Genomic DNA, 17,348 nt, shown 5'->3' with positions numbered 1-17,348 from the left:
TAAGGAAGGATTACACTCGAAGACCTGATGAATCTCTAATTAGCTGGTTAGTCCGTCTCTGGGATGCTGCAGGTGAGGCTACAGTTTTGGATGGCACTGAAGCGAGGCATTTGGGATCCCTGTCACATGATCCTGTCATTGACCAAGGAATGATGAGGAGGGCTAACCCTCACAGCCTTTGGGCACGTGTCCTGGGAAGTGTAGCACAAAGATACCTGTGTGCAGATGATCTCTATATGCAGCAAACCCAGTGGAAGACCATAGAACAAGGGATTCAACACTTGGGGGAAATAGCAGTGGCAGAGATTGTCTCTTCAGACGTAAACACTCTAAATCCAGACTTGGTACCATGCACATCTGTGATGTGGAGAAAACTTGTACGACTTGGGCCACAAGAATACGCTTCTGCTTTAGAATAATGAAGCAGGATGATGGTGAGAAGACTGTGCTTGATATGGCAAAGAAGCTCTGAGCATATGCAAATGCTGTACATGGCCCAATACATGCCAGAATCGCAGCAGTGGAAACACGTCTGCAAAAATTAGACAAGATGGAGGAGAATCACAAGAAACTGAGGGAGGAGATTAAAGAGGACTTTCTCCAAATCTCATCAGTACAGATCAGAGGTTCTGGTACTCAATGCAGACATTCCCCAGATGGAGAGAGAAGGTACACCCCACGAGCTGAGCTGTGGTTCTTCCTGCGTGATTGTGGAGAAAACACGAGGAGATGGGATGGAAAATCTACTGCCGCTCTGGCACTACAGGTGCGTGAACTGAAGACTCAGAGAGGAAGTTCTAAAAGGAAAGCAGCTCCAGTGGCCAGTAACCGAACGGTCATATATGATGATAATGACAATATTTTCGATCCCCTGGAAGAAACTTCCAAGACATATGCTTAGGGAAAGAAGGATAACCAGGCTTAGAGGGGCCCAGCCTCTAGCCAGGTAGAGGCTAGGGAAAATGGTGTTTTTTGGACTGTGTGGGTTCGTTGGCCTGGCACACCTGAACCACAAGAATATAAAGCTTTGGTCAATACTGGTGGCAAAATGTACATTAATCCCATTGAGACATGTGGGGACAGAATTTGTTTCTACTGCTGGTGTGACAGTGGGATCACAGGATTTTACATTGGTGGAAGCTGAGGTGAGCTTGACAGGAAATGAATGGAAGAAACACCCTATTGTGACTGGCCCAGAGGCACCATGCGTTTTAGGCATAGACTTCCTCCAAAGTGAGTATTTCAAAGACCCAAAGAGACTCAGATGGGTATTTGGAATAGCTGCTGTAGAGACAGAGGGCATCAAGCAATTGAACAGCTTGCCTGGACTGTCAGAAAACCCATCTGCAGTAGGACTCCTGAAGGTGGAAGAGCAACGAGTGCCGATTGCCACCTCAACAGTGTACCGCCAACAGCACCGAACAAATTGAGATGCTCTGATCCCCATCCACAAAATGATGCGTGAACTGGAGAGCCAAGGGGTGGTCAGCAAGACCCACTCACCCTTCAATAGCCCCATTTGGCCTGTGCGTAAATCTGAAGGAGTATGGAGATAGACTGTGGACTACCGTGCATTGAATGAAGTGACTCCACCGCTGAGCACTGCTGTGCCAGACGTGCTAGAACACCAGTACGAGCTGGAGTCCAAGGCAGCAAAGTGGTACACCACTATAGACATTGCTGACACATTTTTCTCCATTCCTCTGGCAGCAGAATGCAGGCCTCAGTTTGCCTTCACCTGGAGAGGCGTGCAGTACACCTGGAACCAACTGCCCCAGGGGTGGAAGCACAGCCCCACCATCTGCCATGGACTGATTCAGGCTGCACTAGGAAAAGGGTGAGGCTCCAGAATATCTGCAATATATTGATGACATCATTGTGTGGGGGAAGATGGCAGCAGAAGTGTTTGAGAGAGAAAATCATCCAGATTCTCCTAAAAGCTGGCTTCGCCACCAAGAAGAGCAAAGTCAAGGGACCGGCTCAAGAGATCCAGTTTCTGGGAGTGAAGTGGCAAGATGGACGGCGTCAGATTCCCACCAATGTCATCAACGGGATCACAGCAATGTCTCCACCATCCAGCAAGAAGGAAACACAAGCTTTCCTAGGTGCCATAGGTTTTTGGAGGATGCACATTCCTGAATACAGTCAGATCCTGAGCCCTCTCTACCTGGTCACCCGTAAGAAGAATGAGTTCCACTGAGGCCCTGAGCAGCCACAAGCCTTTGCACTGATCAAGCAGGAGACTGCTCATGCAGTAGCCCTTGGCCCAGTCAGGATGGGACCAGAGGTGAAGAACATGCTCTATTCTGCAGCTGAGAACCATGGTTTGCCCTGGAGCCTTTGGCAGAAGGTGCCTGGGGAGACTCAGGGTCGACCACTAGGATTTTGGAGTTGAAGCTACAAAGGATCTGAAGCCAACTATACTCCAACAGAGAAGGAAATTTTAGCAGCTTTTGAAGAAGTCCAAGCTGGCTCAGAGGTAATAGGCACTAAAGCACAACTCCTCCTGGCACCCTGACTACCAGTGCTGGGGTGGATGTTCAAAGGCAAGGTTCCTTCCACTCACCATGCCACTAGTGCTACATGGAGCAAGTGGATTGTTCTTATCACACAGTGTGCCCATACTGGACACCTGAATCACCCTGGGATTCTGGAAATAATTAAAACTGGCCAGAAGGTGAAAACTTTGGTCTCACTGATGAAGAGGAACAAGAGGAACAACACGTGCTGAAAAAGCTCTACCATACCAACTGCCAGCGGAAGATATGTGATATGGTCTTTTTACTGATGGTTTTTGCCACATTGTGGGAATGAAACGAAAGTGGAAAGCAGCCCTATGGAGCCCCACATGACAGGTCGCAGAGGCCACTGAAGGAGAAGGTAGATCAAGCCAACTTGCTGAACTCAAAGCTGTTCAACTGGCCCTGGACATTGCTGAGAAAGAGAAGTGGCCAAAGCTCTACCTTTATACTGCTTCTTGGATAGTAGCCAATGCTCTGTGGGGCTGGCTGGAAAGGTGGAAAGAGGATGACTGGCAGTGTAGAGGAAAACCAATTTGGGCTGCTGATGAGTGGAAAGACATTGCTGCCAGGGTAGGGAGGCTACCTGTGAAAGTCCGCCATCTAGATGCCCATGTCCCCAAGAGTAGAGGTAATAAGGAGCACCAAAACAATGAGCAGGTAGACCAGGCTGCAAAAATAGGGGTGTCCAAGATAGACCTAGACTGGGAACACGAGGGAGAGATATCCCTAGCTCGATGGGCCCATGATGCCTCATGCCATCAGGGTAGAGATGCCACCTATAAGTGGGACAAGACCGAGGGGTGGATTTAACCATGGGCAGTATTTCTCAGGTTATCCATGACTGTGAGATGTGTGCTGCCATCATGCAGGCCAAGCGAGTGAAGCCCCTATGGTACGGTGGGCGGTGGTCCAAGTACAAATATGGAGAGGCCTGGCAGATTGACTACATTACACTGCCCCAGACACGCCAAGGCAAGTCCTATGTGCTGACCATGGTAGAAGCCACCACAGGATGGTTGGAAACCTACCCTGTGTCTCATGCTACTGCCCAGAACACCATCCTGGGCCTGGAAAAGCAAGTCCTGTGGAGGCATGGTACCCCTGAAAGGTACCCATTTCAAGAACAGCCTTATCAACACCTGGGCTAGGGAACATGGCATTGAGTGGGTGTACCATATCCCCTACCATACACCAGCTGCAGGTAAAGCGGAGAGGTACAATGGACTGCTAAAAACCACCTTGAAAGCATTAGGTGGGGGATATTTCAAAAACTGGGAGCAGCATCTGGCAAAAGCCACCTGGTTAGTTAACACCCAAGGCTCTACTAACCGAGTGGGCCCTGTCAAATCTGAGCCTTTGCACAGAGTAGATGGAGACAAAGTCCCACTGGTACATGTCAGAGGTTTGTTAGGGAAGACAGTTTGGATTAATTCTGCCTTGAATACAGACAAACCCATTCATGGGGTTGTTTTTGCTCAGGGACCAGGTTGCACATGGCGGATAATGCAAAAAGATGGAAGAACACGATGTGTACCTAAGGAAGGAAGATCTGATTGTTGGGAGACCTATGCGTAAATATTTTATTTTTTTTTTTTGCTTTACTACCATTGTCTAAATAGCTTTATATTGGATGTATAATGTATGTGTTTGTAGAGTTAGAATATATATTAGTTTTAGTAGTAAGCTGACGATATGGGGATAAGGGGTGGAATGTCCTAGGTTGACTATATGATGTTTTTATCCCCAGTCATCTTCTTCTTTTTATGCTGAATAATAAATTTTGCACCTTTAAGACGTGTTCCAGAGAGTGAAGGGAGCAGAGAAGAAGTGAGCAGTTTGTTTTCACACACTGCACTCACCCCTCCACATTCCTGCTCCTGGACTGTGTTGTCTGCTGATGGACAGACAGCGGGACAGAGCTCTCCTTTGCTTTTAGTTAATTTAGCTAGCTGAGGCAAAGAAGTTCCCTGGACTGTGGGGTTTTTTCCTTTTTCTTTGGACCTGTTCAAACCTGCTCTGGACTGAACACCCAGGGGAGCACCGGCAGCTCACACCTGTGGCCCACCAGGCCAGGCCTGGCCCGTGACATTTCCAGCACCAGAGGGACAGATAAGATACTGAGTGAGCTGAGCTGCAACCCGGGGAGGGACTTTCTGAGTTTGTCATCTCTTTTGGAGCAGCAAGGGGGTTTATTGTTTAATATTGTCTAGGTTTTATTGTTTAATAAACAGTTTTTTCCACTTTTCTCCAAGGACGTATTTTCTCCTGGAGTGGTTGGGGGGAGGGATTGATTGAATCTGCTTTCCTAGTGGAGCCCCTTTGGGGTTCTCTTTAAAATTTGCTGTGAACCAGTTAAATTCTTTACATATAGAGCAAGTTACAACTAATGACAACATAAGAGGGGCTAGGTTCTATGTTTACACTGTCTCAGTAACCTTATCTGTTTTTCCACTGTTCCTTAAAAAAATTTTTATAGCAAAGAGAAGCAATGTAAAGCTTTTTTTATTAACAGTATGCTTAGCATTCAAGTACCAGTTCAACAGAACACTGAAGAATGAGTAAACAAGAGGAAGTATGGTGGAAAAAGCAATAGTTTGGAAGGTTAGAAGAATGGAACCCAAAACACAAGAGATCAGGCAGCACCAAGAGTCTGCTGGCTCACATGGTGTAGGAGGATCAACTCTAAAACTAGCACCCAAAACATGGCATTGGTATGATCTTATCTTCCAACACTTAAAAGGTTTTCCAAGAATGACCTCTTTAAATTATTTCAAAGTAATCTTCACAAAGACAAATTTGCTATGTTGAATAAACCAACTTACCTTCCCTTACCTGTCTGAGCTGCATTGAAGTTGCTGTTTAGAAGTCATATCTAGATTCAGAACAGGTCCAAACCACAATTCCAGCTGACTTCTAAATTACTTTAGAACAGAAAACAATAAATTAATTATGTAATCTCTCAATACTAGTGTATCAAGAAATACTGGGAAATAATTACCTCAACAAATCCAAGAGCAAGATAGCTCATAAAATATATTCCCTACAGTGCATCCGTGTCTAGAAGACAGTATTTTGCTACTGTCATGGAAATACATGCAATATCCAAATTATGAAGGATGGAATGTGTGTGCAGAAGTTTGTATTGCAGAGAAAACTTCACTAGATCTGGCTTCTTGTCCTAAGAACAATACTTAAGATAACAAAATTCTGGTTCTAAGAGCTAAAATAAAACCCTCCTGTGTGTCTGGAAAAAAGGAAAGCCAAAGAAAACCAATTTCTTCCTTTTCTGAAGCTGAGAAAGCTAACAAGGGGCAGTGCTGATAAAACAGCAAGTACCTGATCTGACACCACTAACACAATTCCCTTGCCAAGAAAGGACACAGCAGTGAAAGCCTGTGGGACCCTCATACCTCATTCTCATGGATTTCCTCATGCAGATACACAAACTCCTCCTGAGAATTCACATAGGTGAAATAAAATGTTGAAGGCAGGTATTTGTTCAGAACAGTTTTTTATTTAGAACATATACTGTGTCATGTACAATTTTGTCAAAACACGTAATGCAATTATCAAACCTATTAAACAGTATAAAATTTTATTGAACAACCAACTCTGGAAAATTTTAACATTAACATTGCATAGCAGACTCAAGTCATAGTATATAGCAATGATTTTTGGGTCTGTACTGATGCATTCAAAAAGCATGAATAGGCAGCAATTTAGGTAAATAAGCTTATTCCTTATTATTAATACAGTTTCCTTATTATTAATACAGTAAGAATCAAAGCTTATCAGCAAATAAAAAGAATACAGATCACACTCTGTTATTACAAATACTGTCAAATATAAAAATCCAACTTAGCCATAAATTTAGTAAGAAGTGCCCTGTTAAAAGGGATGAACCCTTTCCCAAAGATATGAACTACAATGAAGTATAAGTCAGAACTATTTGTGTATTGCTTACATATAATTATACATCCTTGATTCTTGGAAGAAGAAACAACACTGAATAAAACCCAACCAATATAAAACTTTTTTAACTGTAACAATGCATTAATGCTTCTTGGTGAGCTTTAACCAGAGAGTCATCCAAGGGATTCCTACAATTGGTCTTTCCCATCAGTGTAGCTTAGTTTTCTGTACACTCTAAGGAAAAAAAACCCAAAATCTTTGTTTAGATGATGGAGTAAATTACACAAAAATACTGTATATTTGCTGAAACTCCAGTAAACAGGATGAAATTGAAACAAATTGTAAAAGCAAGGTATCTGAACATCTTGACTGTCAACAGCAGCAGGGCTCCTTGTCTGCTTTCCTATATGCTTTCACATGAAGAGGAAGCTTTTCATGCTATGTCATTTTAATCCCTCAGTAGTGCTACTAGATCAATCTAAGTTATGTATATCTATTAAACTTTGAGATGCAATCTTGGAATGTATTCAGAACTAGATAAAAGATAAAGACACAAGTGAGAACACTTTGCTTAAGAAATTGCATAGATTTTCTCTCCTATTTTGAACTAATTTTGTTTACATCTGACAATTAAGTATAGCAGTAAAGCTGTAGGACAGCGTTCACGCAGAGCTGTTATGAACATTAGTTATGAACATTTATGTTAATCGTTATGAACATTTCCTTTTCAAAAATCTCTTTCATAATCATCTTCTAGATAAAGGCAATCTGGGTCCAGATAGAAAAACATTATTCCTTTTCTTTTCACAACCATTCATTAGAAAATAGAGCATTTTTCCTCATAGCATTGAACGTCTGAGGGATCTGAAGCCATTAAAAAGCTTCACTGCTGGGAACCATAGAAAGCTGAAAATATCACACCACAGGCCTCAGGAAGCTTTCCAGCTGACAGTCTGTTTTGGCTACAAATCAGCAAACATGTCTTTGTATAATTAAAGAAGAAAGAAATAGATTTTAATCCAGATGATTTGGAAGAAAAATCTGAAATCTTGATTTCTCTACTTATAGGCATTAAATAAAGAAAACCCATTTCCTTTAAAACAATAACTAATCTAACAGGAATGGCTGTTTTGTATGAGGAGACAGGATAATGTAGTGAGGAAAAACAAAAGGCAATCAAAGAACTGAGAAGAACTTTGCTCAGTTAAGTGGGCATACTCAACATCAGAGAAACATCCTTGCATACTCATCAGCTTGTCTCCAATCTTTCATTATATACAAAATAATCAAAAAATAATCTTTATCAATATTGTATGTATTTGTAAGCCTCTAAATTTCAATTCCATCTTTGCTTAAACTGAAACTTGATTTCTTTACATCATTAAAACTTCCTTTCTGGGTAAATTCTCCATACAAGCAAGTAGTTTAAAAAATACTTTCAGCCTTCCTTTGACCTTCCAATTCAAACATTGTCAGTTAATGCTGATATGATGATGGTCTCAAGCATAGTGAAAATATTTCCTGACTGAGCTTGGGAAGCCAGCACAATGTCTGGTGAAAAATTACACTTATGGCAAAAAAGCACATAAAAAATGTTTTGGTAAATAAAATCAGGAATTTTTTAGAGAGCTTTTAATAATTTAGAAATTCTTGGAATATTAGATGTTTGTAATTAAAAATTGAAGAGATCTGAAGCTTGATAATCCTTTAAAAGTTACTTATTTTCTATGAAAACCAGACATTTTAGGCCAGTATTCAGGGAACTGGAAAGAGTGTCCTGCTTCCAGAGATCTAAGTACACTGCCAGTAGTGATAATAGCAGGAGGACAGGATCTCTGATATGTTCCAAACAGAACCACTGCTTGTTCACACAGAGCCAAAATGAAGCTAATGATGCCCATCTGCACAGAGGCCAGCTTTTGCAAGTTCTTTTAAATAACAATATATTGCAATCCTCTCTGAGAGGACTTGTCAGCTTAAACACAGAGCCAGAATCAATTCCACAGCATATCTAAAACAATAAATGCCTCTATAATGAACACCAGATAGGAATTACAGTAGGTATTCAGTCAGGTCATCTTACTGTCTTGTGCTCAGCAGCTCTCCTTGCTGGAGTCTGGCTAGTTTTGACCACAGACACTTGCCTCTCAGTGTTCAAGTCTGCAGCTGTGATTAGCTTGGGCTCTCCCACACTCATTTTCATTCTACAAAATTATGCATGTCACCTCCATATCTTTAAGGCAGGCATAGAGGAGTAAGAATTAATTTTGAAACCTCTTTTAAAAAGAGGCTATTATTACCTTGGGTGATGCTTGCTCACATTTCTGAGAGAGCTGCAATTCTCCATTGCCCCAAGCCAACCAGAGTGTGCACCTGCAGTCCCAGATTCTGGTGATTAGAAACAGTGGATAAAAAGGGCAGGAACAATGCTGAGTAGCATGAACATTACAGAATGTTGTTTAAGTATTAGCCTATTTAAACATTGGAAGTACTTCTATGGGCAAATTTCCTTAAGAAAATACTCTTGCATGAATTAATAAAGTGTCTGAAACTAACCTTGCAGGGAAGTGCCAGAGATACCAAGAAAACTTTGTTGTGAAGAATCATGAGATCCAGAGCCCTGAAAATAAAGCAACAACATATAACATTCATTAAAAGATATACTGTTTCACAGCTTGCCTCAGAAGAAATTACTGTGAACTTGGAAAGAAGTGTCTGATTTAAATCAAAAAGTTTAATGATTCCTGTGAAACCCTATAAGATTAATTTGTTTTACCTTGTACATCTCTAAAATTCACGTCATTATTTCAAAAGGACAACACCATAACTGAGTCAATATTTGAGACCATTTTTTCAGTGACATTGTCTATTAAAATGGAGTAAAAACTTTCATTTAGAACCATTTCAAATTTATTAAATATAGAGAGCTTCATCATATGGATCCAGGAGACCTGAGCCTGGATATCCCCAAGCCCCCAGAGCTGTAAAACATCCCTACTGACCAAAAAGCACCGTAAGTATGCTATCCTTAGTTGAAACAGCTTGCGGCTCTAATCCATTCTTAAGCCCTTCTCCAAATATCTAAAGGTGCACAGTTTTTTCCCCCCAAGCTCCTTAAATACCTGACAATGACAGTTGCGATCAGCAAAAAAGCTGGGCTTGCTACAGTTGTACGTGCTCAAAAAATCCATGCCACCTGTCTGAAGATTACCCTCTTTACTGTGGGAAATCTCCTGACATTTGCTTGAAGAAAAACAATATTCCGGTATAAATTTCAGTCGCTTTACTGGTGAACAAAGAGGATGGTTTTGAAAATTTCCTGCTCTTTTAGCACTGGAAATTGCAGAGTAAGTTCTGACAGGAGAATTAACAAGAGCATTTACAGTTTCAGGCATCTGTATTTCTTCATATTTCCTGAAATTTGAAGCTCTCTGAAGCCCAGGAGATTTTGGAACAGACTTCTCACACAGTTTCTCAAATTCTATACCACACTGTTTAAGGGACCTCTCAGAATCACTTAGATTACTCTTCACTAATGTTCCTTTCTCTTCATGGTTCTGTGAGTTTAAAAGAGGTCTTGTCAATGTCAAAGGCTTAAAGTATTCTCCAGAAATCACTCTGTAGTAGAGTTCGTCAAATGCAGCATCTATTTCTTCGTCCCGCTTTGAAGAATTCTGCTTCCAGGAGGAAAATGACTTTTTGTGGTGGAAAGAAGTTATTTTTTGAGGACATATGAACGTAGTATTTGATGATCTTACAGGAGAACAATTTGTGGTAGGTATAGAATTGTTTCTGTTGTCATGGGAACTGCAAGCAGATGAACACAACTCTGAGGTACCAACACAAAAGTCGGTTTTCTGAGTCTTACTCTCTTTTACAAGATGAAACGCTCTTGAATCTGAACTGGCAGTAGATGTTATAAAACTGGGTTCTGAGAAACGTTTGTAAGTAAATTTTTCACCTTCTATGTATTCTGAATTCTTTGGTGAGCAAATAGCCTGTAATTTATCTTCAACTAGAAATGTCTCTCCCATTCTATCCATAACATCAGGAAAAGCAGTGTGTTTGCAGACTTCCTGACTTTTTCCAGATGCCAAATGTTGTTCTAAACTTGAGTCAGAGTAGTGCATTTTGATTTCATTTGTATCAGCACAAGCATGAGGCACCAGACCAGATGAATTACTAATGGGACAACTGTCATAACAGAATTCTCTGCTCTCATTTCCAAAAGTTGGATTTTGGTTGTCTTCACTACTACAGCTACACGTGCTGTGGAATGCTTTCTTTGGTTTACATTTACAGGGTCCGAACCCTGTAATTTTGTCTACAGTGACACTGAGCTTTGGTCTTCTAGAATGCCGTCTCTTGGACCTTAAGTGTCCAAACATGTACTTCAACACTTTTCTCTGAGAATGCTTGGTCATGAGCTTTGTAAGTATCGCTACCATTGCTGGATACAAGCCTGAAAGAGTTGTACTGCTCAAGGAGCATTCCTCATCTGCAGACTGGTATTCCCCAAGGATACTATCACATGAAGTTATGCTCAGTTCTGGACAAGGTTGATGCCTGGGTGAGGCTACTGTATTTGATGGAATGGGAACAGCAGAATGTTGTAACTGTGGATATTTGGATGAAGAACATTCATTTGAAAACTCTAGCTTCTTTCTGCAAACAGCAGCTTGATTACCTATTCAAAAAAACCCAAAAACCAAACAAAAAAACTACAATGAGTCAAAAAAATAAAGACAGAAAAAAATCCGAACCTATTAAGGCACTTAAAATAATATATTGTATAGCTTAAAATAAACTGCATATGATTCAGATAACCTTATTGATTATTACAAAAAAACATTAATACATTTCTAACCATATGGACTTCACATATTAAAGAGGAAAGAAGTGAAATCTTGGAAACCTGCATTATTCAAATAGCATAATATGCAGATATTCACTGCAAAAGTGATTCTTTGCAATTTTGTCAATCCTGGTCAGAAGTAACAGCCTTATCCAAAAGGTTGTGTTACTTATTTGCTGTGTTCCTTGAAAGCTTTGTACTCGGCTAGTAAAAGTGCAGCTTTTGTTTTCATAAATCATGATGAAAATATTGCTTTCAGTAGTTAAGCCTAAAATATTTATACTACAACTCTTAGGCTTGCAGTGAGTATGGAAAGCTTCTGACCAAAGTTCGCTGACAAAGTACCACTTTGACTATCAGTTGCCAGCAGACCCCAAGCCACTGTATTACATTCCTTGAGATTAAAATAAGCAGAACTAAAAACCGTTGCTTACAGTGAGCTAAATGCTGCTGAATTTGTAACTATGCATATTGGTTCCAGAGGCTGCATGAAAACAGCTGTATTTATACAGACAATTTATTTGGTTTCTGTTTTCAAAATACAGTTTGCCATAAGAAAAATCATGTCTGACTTTCCTAAAAAATCCAGACTATTAAAATTTTCAGCTGGATAAATAATGCCTTTGTTTACAAGAAATGAAATATTTCTCCTAATGAATTTCAATAAAACCATATTTTTAAAGAAATACATTTGACCAACAGACAAAAGACTTAATTGTACCAAGCAGTTCTCGTCCGGGCAAAGCTGAACGATGACTTTTTGACAAACTGGGAGGAGTTGTTATCTGAAAAACACAGAAAGAAAAAAACAATCTAATGTTCTGAGCTTTTTGCATGTTAAAGATATCAGCAAAACCTAACTTGTGACTTCCTTGCCTCTTGCTCTTATGGGTCATGTACAGTAGTTATGGTCTTCAAGGGCTCAGCCAAGTTCAGACAAAGTGGAAAACATCTAGTCTAAGGCTTCAATAGAAAGTTTAAGGACTTACTAGTTTAGTCTTGGAAAGCTATTCATAATTTTTTCAACTTATACGTTACACGTCATGTACTAATCCCTACCCCAAATATAAGAACTTATCCATCGATATATATCTACACACACACACTTGAGTAATCTACACATCTCTGGCAGCTCCAGCAGAAAAGAGAAGCTGCATCCTGACACTTCACCCTGACCTTCCTCACTCCCCAAATCAAAACAAAGCTAATTCTTTTTCTTTGAGCCTCTACAAAGCTCAGATTTAGACTTTTAGGAAAATTAACAGCTCAAAAATCAACCTGCACATCAGGGTTCCAAGAACAACATATAAAAGTAAAAAACAAGAGAAAATACATTTAATAAAACATTTCCTTTGTTTCTTACATTTCATAGCTCTCAAAACCCCAAGATCCTACAATATCTACACAGACATCAAGCAGAAGAACAATGGGAGAAGCACAGAGAAGTTGTGTGAAAATGCATTTAACTGCTACCCAGTTAAAGAGCTTTTATTTTATTCTAACTAGCTCATAACTTAGGAGAAATATCTCACCGTTATCCATTTGGGAATATTTCTCTCATCACCTTGTAATATCACATCCACTGGAACTCTTTTTTTCTTCAGGATTTGGCCATCATCTACATTCAGATTCTAAAAGGAAAACAAAATTATTAAAACACATGGAACTTACTGGCACAGGCAACTCCAAAATGATTATTCTGATTTACTGCAAACAAGTACTCTTCAGATCAGGCCATATGCAACCTGCAAAAACTTATTTTTATGTACACATTTTAGGCAAAAATCTGCCTCCCCACCTCCCCCCCAGCAAAAAAAAAACCCACCACAATCCATAGAAGGAACTACCTGTGAAAATATTTTAAAAAGGGATAATAAACAAGTATATTCGAGGAACAGCACACACTGCCTAAAAGATCTTCTGATGAAAACCATCAAAAATCCCAATCCAATAAAGGAAGGAGGAAGAAAGAAAAATGGTTACAAAGCTCTGACAATTACAGCTGCAAATCTCTACTTGTATTCCCAACATTCCGTGTGAAGTCATATACAAATGAAGGTCTACTCTGCAACTACCCTCAATGTAAAACCTAAGAGAATTTTGGAATAAAAGGCCATTCATTAGTCAACCTGGAAGCAATCTCTGGAAGCAACTGGAAACAATCTCCTTTCCGAAGCAGATTGTATTAGCTGTTGTCAGAGAGAAGACACCAGCACAGTGATAGACAAGTAAGGAGAGTAAATCCCATTTTTGGCAATGCTATTGGAGGAAGCAAACCACAGGATTAAAATGGCTGCACACACAAAGTGCGTGTTATATTTTTCCTCAACACTGTAAACAGTCCGGCTAGTCCTGACCCTAGTCTAGTTTGGGAAGCAACAGCAGAAGATTCCAGCCTGCTTTTGTTATGGCAGCCATTACTGCTCATTTACCATTTCCTTCCAATCATGTTACCTATTTATGCTAGACTCTCAGGTCAACGACCATTCTTTTACAAGTGTTTTCACCTTATGATCCATCTGCTTTCTCTTTTTCCTTACCTATAAAAGCCCTTCTCAGGGCTGCCTCCTGATGCAATACATTGTAGGCCTTTCTCTGGCCCACTGGTATTAGCAAGACAAGAACATCACTTGTCATTGATTGGTCTCTGTGACGCTACTTATTGAACCCCTCACTTGCCAAAAATGTGCATTAAGATGCAGACGATATCAAGTCTTCTGCTGACTGCATCAGCTCATCAGGCATGTGTAAACTATTCAAATAGTAACTAGCTTCTATTGAATCACTACGTTCTATTAGACACCCAAAATTTTTACCTTGAGATGAATTCCTTCAAATTTTCTTCCTACTGAGGCTACGTCACCACCTTCTTCACCTGCAATTTGAAGGTAAATATTAAATCAAACATAGCTGAACTCAAAACAGAAATGTTTTTAAATACACACTGTGCAAGTTATTGACTACACCGTTTTCATTCTAGAAAACAGTTCTCTACGCTGTAACTTTTAACTGTATTACATTTCCATTCCAATTCCAATTGAAAAGCATGGTTTGTGGCTCCATAAATGACTTCAGCAGAGCAAAGAAGGGTTAAGAAAACTTGTTTGCCATCAGTTCTTTACGACTTCTATTAAACATCTCAGAGAGTAAAACATTTTTAAAGCTCTTTCTTTTGTGGCTCTCTAAGATTCATTAATCATTAATGCACAATCCCCACTGCATTCCTAAATATGCCAACAAAGATAGCCAGGATTTTCTCTCACACTTCCTCTCAGTAGCTTTTGGTTGTCAAGACCACCTCAGGACTCACAAAGTGAGAAATAACGCAGACTTGAGAATATGAAAAAACAAGACAGACTCTGGTCACTCAGTTTTAGGTATTCTGTGGGTGGTTTTGTGAATGAAATGCAACAAAACATTGTTTTCCTCAATGTAGGCAGACCTTCCAATTCATCATTAGCTAAAATCAGTCATCCATGAGCATCAAATATATGACTGCATATTCAGCCCCGATTTCTGAACTTCCCTGCACTCATCAGAGGGAAGGAAAAAGAGAGGAGCATAACCCTGGAAATCGTGAGTGAAAGAAATCTTGGTTATCATACTACCACATCACTACCTCGTCATACTACTCTTACATTGCTGTTTCTCTTTCTGCCATACAATCTTCTTCCTCCAGCTCAATTGGGCACAAACCTGTCAGATTGCTTCCTAAATGTTCATCCAGGTGAACAGACTGGACTGCTACAAAAATGGGCGCTTCTCAAGATAAAGGGAACAACTCCTGTGTCACACAATAGTTGACCCCATCACATCAATTATAAATTATTAACAAATAACTTGCATCAGAGCATGAGTTGATTTCTATACAAGTGGAAAATTCTCCTAAGTGTGAGTCCTCAAAAATCTAATTTTAGTATATCTTCAATGTGCTGGCAATCATACTTCCAAATCACTGGAACACGTCAGTAATTAGCAGTGGGCCATGGCACAGAATGGAAAAATAAAAGTATTTTCTCCAGGGAATCCAAAAGTGGTCTTAAAGGCCAAAAGGGAAATTCAGTAACACCTTTGCGCCTCAAAGGCAGAAACAGAGAGGAAGAAAGACAACTTCCACCTTCCTCTTTTAAAAATATGACCTTTATTACAGAAAGCTATTTCACAGGAGGTGCATCCAAAACACTCTCATTCTCTAAGTTATAACTTATCTATCCCTTTCTCCAAATTAATTCAGTCCTCTGGGATAGGACCCTGCTGAATACAAGTAATTGTTAGATTTACTCTGCCATGCTACTTCCTGAGAAAGCAAGAAATGGTAATCCTAATAACTTTCCCTATTAAGGACAGACTTGCAGGCCCAGGTGAGAGCTGCTCCACTTGACTTTTGCCTGCTGTAGACAAGCTTTGCACACTTTCAACACAAAAATAGTGGATAATACCTGGAAGAAACTCTGCCTTCCCTGAGAAGTATGAGGTATTCTGTATGAATACTAAAAGGGGAAAACACCTGCCAAAACTAAAACCATAGTTAAAACAGCTAAAGACTGATTTCTTCCCTTAAGTTAGTGTGCCCTATTGGTAAGCTTTTATGTATCAAAAAGCCACCAAAACCCAACCAAGGAAAACGGACCCTGAAAACACCCAACCCAAACTACCAAAGGCCAAAACATCACACATCCCAAACACCACAGTGCACTCAATTTTTTAGGTGAGGAATCAAATCCCATATCCCTAAGAATCTAATTTCTACATCTTAAAGGATTTGGAGATAGCTGGAACTCACAGAGGTTTCTACAAATCCTCACCAGACGCTTCGCAGACCATTCGTAAGAGGAGGAGGAGAAGCACATAATCATTTTATTGGATGCTGCTATGAAAATACCAGAGTCTGTGAAGCACTTCACTCATTTATCCCACAAGTGCAAAAGGCAAAGGAAGTTACAGAAGCCAAGCTACAGGCGCCTCTGAAATATTTTTCCTAGCTTTCATTGAGCAGGCCGAGAAAAAGGGCGTGCTTTCTAAATTGGCAGCAATTATTTTATCATTCACATGCTTATTTGAAACTATCCTCTCAAATGACTATAGGAAACATTTCCCTCAACAGGGAAGAAACTGCCATCCTTAGAGTCAGTTATGTAGATGAACAAGTTTATTAATTACCAGAATACTTAAACCCCAAGCTAAACACACTCCAGCACAACTTCCCTTTCAGCCATTAACTGCTGGCTATTGCCTAGCCATAGCTGAATCTATGAAAAACACTCAAGTTTTCATTTGCTCAAACTGTTGAATAATACCAGTTATAAACATTAAAAACAAGTCAAAGGCAGTTCCCACTAATTAATGCAATCAAATAATTATTTGGGAATACAAGGTCAAAACCTCACTATCTTCAATTTTCTCAACAAAGTTAATTAAAGGTTAGATAAGCAGTAAATGAAAAAAACCCACCTGTATCAGATGTATCGGCACCAGAGTTCTCAGAAGATTCCTTAAAAGCACATGAAAGGAATTTTAATACCTGGTAGCTTAAACTATATTAATTAGCCCATAGAATTTTCTGCTTTCACTACATGCTCAGTTTTTGGGGGGTGGTGGTTGTGAAACAAACGCAGGTGTATTCCACAAATTCTGACCAAATCACACCACCTTTATTAACAAATCTATACACACACTTACTTGGAGTCAAAAGAAGCTATTCTAGACTACACAGATTTTACAAATAGTAATTTAAAAAGTTAGACCCACATATTGCCTAACTAAAAAGGCACTTGGTGGTGAAGAGCCCATATCCAACTGCTCTCTCTCCCCCTCCAAAATAACCCTAATAATACAGCTGAAAACCAGTCCAGATATCGTGGTACAGGACCATCTGCTCATAAATGATTTCTTAGCTTTTGACTACATAAATACATTTTTCCCAAAGAGACTGACATAGGATGGTTGGGGGTTGGAAGGGACCTTAAAAATCATCTAGAACCAACCCCTCTGCGATGGCCAGATTGCTCAAAGCCTCACCCAGCCTGGCCTGGAACACTCCATCAAAACAGATGCAATGT

The 17,348-nt window shown here is 40.0% G+C and overlaps 1 protein-coding gene across 6 annotated transcripts in view; it reads right to left on the bottom strand.

The window, feature by feature from the left end:
• Nucleotides 1–5,942: 5,942 nt before the first annotated feature.
• Nucleotides 5,943–17,348, bottom strand: part of HJURP (Holliday junction recognition protein) — a 40,459-nt gene continuing 29,053 nt past the window's right edge. Inside the window, exons 18-25 of one of the 6 annotated variants that reach the window (XM_077174376.1) lie at nt 16,741–16,780; nt 14,106–14,164; nt 12,822–12,920; nt 12,011–12,074; nt 9,557–11,121; nt 8,991–9,054; nt 8,735–8,807; nt 5,943–6,668 (exon numbers count right to left, since the gene is read on the bottom strand). In XM_077174376.1, coding sequence (XP_077030491.1) covers nt 6,623–6,668; nt 8,735–8,807; nt 8,991–9,054; nt 9,557–11,121; nt 12,011–12,074; nt 12,822–12,920; nt 14,106–14,164; nt 16,741–16,780 — 2,010 coding nt within the window. In that variant the 3' untranslated portion in view covers nt 5,943–6,622. Of the gene's footprint in view, nt 6,669–8,734; nt 8,823–8,990; nt 9,055–9,556; nt 11,122–12,010; nt 12,075–12,821; nt 12,921–14,105; nt 14,165–16,740; nt 16,781–17,348 lie in introns of all 6 variants that reach the window. The other 5 variants (XM_077174377.1, XM_077174375.1, XM_077174379.1 and 2 more) reach the window with 5 other exon arrangements.

This window comes from Agelaius phoeniceus, chromosome 2, assembly GCF_051311805.1.
Source record: "Agelaius phoeniceus isolate bAgePho1 chromosome 2, bAgePho1.hap1, whole genome shotgun sequence".
In the NCBI taxonomy this organism is placed as follows: Eukaryota; Metazoa; Chordata; class Aves; order Passeriformes; family Icteridae; genus Agelaius; species Agelaius phoeniceus.
This window is presented reverse-complemented; position numbering and strand designations above follow the sequence as displayed.